The sequence below is a fragment of the Nicotiana tabacum genome, chromosome 3 (genome assembly GCF_000715075.1).
Source record: "Nicotiana tabacum cultivar K326 chromosome 3, ASM71507v2, whole genome shotgun sequence".
Classification (NCBI taxonomy): domain Eukaryota; kingdom Viridiplantae; phylum Streptophyta; class Magnoliopsida; order Solanales; family Solanaceae; genus Nicotiana; species Nicotiana tabacum.
Genome location: NC_134082.1, coordinates 142,449,173 through 142,453,490, shown reverse-complemented (window position 1 = coordinate 142,453,490; position 4,318 = coordinate 142,449,173). Strand labels below are relative to the sequence as shown.

The window sequence follows — 4,318 nt, the reverse complement described above, 5'->3', positions numbered from 1 at the left end:
TACAACTGGGCCAGTCACTATACAAATGGGCCGGGTATGTCTTCAAACCAAATGCTAAGGTGGCTGAGGCCCAATATTGTCAACACAACAGTTAGAGGTTGTTTGCCACAACGAGATTAGAGTTAGTCCTAGGTTTACAAAAGAGTTTTTGTAAATGCAGTTTTTGGCTCAGTGATTTTAGTGGAGAGTTTGAGAAAATTCTACTGGAAAGTAGGTCGTGGTTTTTTTATCTTTTGAGTCAGGTGTTTTTCACGTAAAATACTTGTGTTCTTTACTTTCCGCATTTACTATTTCTGCAATAGTAGGTTAAGGTACACTTAGAAGAACCAGGTCTTCCATAATCAGTTTAAGCGAAAAATCGGTCACCACACAAATTATCCCCCCCCCCCCCCCGTGTGGTATTGAAGTATAAAACATCAGGGACTATCTGTATACGGCCAAAATCGGCCCTTTACTATTTGATCGAATAGCAAAGGAGCTGCATCAAGGGTAGTAACTTCGTAATGAATCAGATCCGAGCTTGAAGACGAGGCATCGAGTCCAAAGATTGAAGTGTCCGTCGAGATCGAGGCCAGCAGCAATCGAGACTAAGCAAGACCGGCTTCGAGTAGAATGCAATAACGGAAAGGCGAGATATCCATAACCGATCGGAGATCACGGCGGAAATCTCGGAGCAGATCAAATCAAGGGCGGTTATTTGTATCAATCATGGGATTTACTTCTGTAATTAGAATTGTACCACAATTAAGATTCCTCTAGTATATAAAGAGGGGTCCCCATCATTTGTAGACACCTTACATTCATACAAAAAAAACAATATAATATTTCTCTACTATTCATCAATTTATTATTCTTTAACTGTTCTTATTTTGCATCCCTCGAGGGTTCAACAGCTCGAGGGCATTGTTCAAGCACTGGTTTGTCTTACATTCTTGCCAATTTCATTACTTATCTCTGAATTAATCAATTGGTATTAGGTGAAATCACATATCTTTAAAATCACATTACAAGTTTAATTGTTACTCGATTTTTAGGGTAAACAATTCTAACCCCAACTTAATGTTGTGCGCTAGGAATTCTGACCATACGACTTGTCACACATATATTACATCCATAAGAACATTAAATTTAAATATAATCAACTGCTAATCAGCTAGCTAATGCACTGGTTTTTATCATCTTCTTTATTTCTTTCAGAGATGTGGATATGTAATCCGTCCACGAAGTACAAACCCGGTGTCCGCACAATGTTCCCTTCTTTTTTCATTCTCCACCTGAAAAATCAATAACGAAATGATAGTGATTTTTACCTCTCTTTTGCTCCTATTTTACTAAAGTTTAAATTATATTCATTGTCAGTGTGTAAATGATATTTGCACAATCAAATCCTTTATAACATGAACTAGTAAATCTTTACGATAAACGTTAACCAATTAACCTAATAACAAAGCTAATTGCCCGCAAGGGTACGGTTGACTGATTTAGTTGGGTGAGCGTGGTTTCCCACATGGGAGACCTGAGATCGGTTCCCCTCACCACTAGCATCTTTAGTCAGAGTTCGTCGCACCGGACTTGCTTAGTATGGTTTATATCTCATGTGTAATTTGCGAGCTATTGCACAGTGAGAGGTGATCCAGTGTGCACCCGAAGGATAGCGGTTGCGGGTTCCCTTGGAATTTTTCCCACAAAAAAAAAAAACTAATTGACATGCTATTATAGTGTAGTGCAAAAATATTTACACTGTCAGCATACAATATAGAGTAACTTAAATTATTTTTTACAATTGAACACTTTTTATCTTGAAATAGGAAAATATTTACCTGTACTTGGTGACTAAATAATGGAGAAAAATGGATATTTGCAGCTTGGCAAGATCAGCACCAGCACATAGTCTGAGACCCCCACCAAATGCCATGAATTTCTTGGATGCACTATGTAGTTCTTCCTCCTAATTATATATATTTACATATATAGGTTAAGAGAAGTCCATTATATATGAAATGTTAGTACAAGAAATGATGCTGAGAGCATATGAAATACAAATATACGTCACTTGCCTTCCAACGCCATGGATTGAAGACATAGGGATCCTCATAGTTATTAGAATCAAGATGAACTGATGGTGGACATACTACCACTATCCAACCTGCTGGAATTGTAAATCCTGCAACAATATAAGGACTTCAGCTTGAAGCAAACCAAATAATAAAAGAATAAATAGATACAGACATCTAAAAGCAAAATATACTAGGAAATGGTATGAATTTTCATTACCTTTTATTTTGACATCTTTCAGTACTTTTCTGAAAATTCCTGGCACGATATTGGCTAGCCTTACTATTTCATTCACAACCTGCAGCTCAGTTCTTAATCTTTAGTAACAACAAAACAAAGGTAGGATTATAAAATTGTTAAGCCAAAATTTATTAGAGTACATATAAGAAGTGCCTTGAACCATTTAAATTATGTTAAAAGCACAAATACAATATGGAAGGTAAATGCACCTTATGTGTGAATGTCATTGACTTGTATTCTGCCCATGAAATCGCGGCCTCTTTGTCCTCTCGGTTTTTAACAATGTTCTCGTGTTCTTCCTAAATCAAGCAGAAAAAGAGAGATGAGATTTAGTGTAAGATAATATGAGAAATAAAAGACAAGGAAGAAGTAAAATAGGTGAGAAAAGATTTTCAGGAACGAACCATAAGTTGTGGCAACACCTGAGGATGATCATTGAGAAACTTAAGACCTAAGGCAATGGCAGCAGATGTTGTTTCAAATGCAGCAAACAAGACTGCAAAGATAGTGTTCAGGGCATTTTCCTCGGTTAGAATTGTTTCTTTGTCTACTTCATAAAGGAGGTGATCCAAGAAATCTTGTTTCTTTCGTTTTTCCTTTGATGTTTTTCTCTCCTTCACTATATCTTTGATCATCTTCATGGCATTTTTACGCCCCTGAAAAAATGTACTACTTAAACTAAGGTCTAATCAGCTAAACCATACATGTATAAAGTGATCCATTCTTCCATGAGTTTAAATTATATACATTCTGAATATAAAATTTTTTACACAATATCAGTGCACCGGTTATAGCATGTTACAGCTCTATTTCTTAGGTTGTCATATTAGGTTTGATACAACAGAATACTTCACCTGTAAAGAGGCATGATAAGCTGTACCAGGGAGATTAATGGGAAAACAGACAAAGCCACCCATAAAAGCTCTGTACTGCTCTCTCAATTCCAATGCTTTTTCTTCATTACATCCCAGGATCTTTTCCGCCATAAATGTGATTAGCATCTGGATTAAGACATATCAAAATTAACTATTAGCAAAAAGAAGAGCGTGTTGAAACTTAATATAATTAACTTGATATATAAAAGTGTGTTCCCTAAAAGCTTAAGAGAATATCACAATTTCAGGCGCTTCTTTGACGTCAACATCGCCCTGGCCAGCCCATCGATGCAAGTGTTTACGAATGTTTAGGTCAATTTCAGATATATGGTTATGTTTTAGCTTATCAGGGCCAACGAGACTGAGAACTAAGTTCCTAAGGTACTTATGAACAGTCCCTTTGTTGTCAAGAAAGCCATCTTTTCCAGTGAGTTCAATAGCACTCTTTGTGTACCAACATTGGAACAACACTTCTTCTTGTTGGAAGACATAGTAATTGACTTCAGGATCAGTAGATAAAACCACTGGATGCCCAACTAAACTAGTCTTAAATAGCTTCCCATATCTGCAAAATCAAGAAACTTTTTTCAGAAGTACTTGATTAGGATTACCTATAACAGCAGGTAATTTTATAAGTAACTCTGGTTTGGTAATCTTAAGATACAGTAAATAACCTATTATAACCGGTTAAAGTACATTGACTATATGAGTAAATTCTTTTTTCTTTAGTGTATGGTAAATATAAGTAAAATCTTTAGTTTAAAGTGCATTGACTATATATAAAAGGAAAATCCTTTAAAAAATTTCAGGTTGACAAACCTTGCAGTTCTTTTCTGAATAAAAGGTGGGATTCCTTCCAAAGGATGTGAAGAGAAGTACTCAATGGATTCGCCAATAATAGGCAGACCCATAGAGCCAGGAGGCAATAACCCTTTGCATTTGGGATTTCTCCATCTATACACCCAATGAGTGAATCCTACAACTATTAATGCTACTGCCAGTAAACTAAGCCACATATTTTCCTCTGTATATATATGTATCCAAATTTCAACTAAGTTTACCAACTCATTTGTAAGGACGAGATATATATATACACTTTCTGTGCTGCCAAAAGCTAATGAGTGATAATATCAAGTTAAAGCCAGGTA

General features: G+C 36.0%; 1 protein-coding gene across 1 annotated transcript; it reads right to left on the bottom strand.

Moving 5' to 3' along the window:
• Nucleotides 1-973: 973 nt before the first annotated feature.
• LOC107832651 (cytochrome P450 87A3-like) lies at nucleotides 974-4,318 on the bottom strand. Its single transcript, XM_016660512.2, has 9 exons — nucleotides 3,990-4,318; nucleotides 3,411-3,735; nucleotides 3,150-3,296; nucleotides 2,700-2,951; nucleotides 2,505-2,594; nucleotides 2,275-2,353; nucleotides 2,058-2,164; nucleotides 1,821-1,948; nucleotides 974-1,274 (listed from the first exon to the last, which is right to left on the bottom strand). The coding sequence occupies exons 1-9, from the start codon at nucleotides 4,184-4,186 to the stop codon at nucleotides 1,154-1,156; spliced, it is 1,446 nt and encodes a 481-aa protein (XP_016515998.1). The 5' UTR covers nucleotides 4,187-4,318; the 3' UTR covers nucleotides 974-1,153.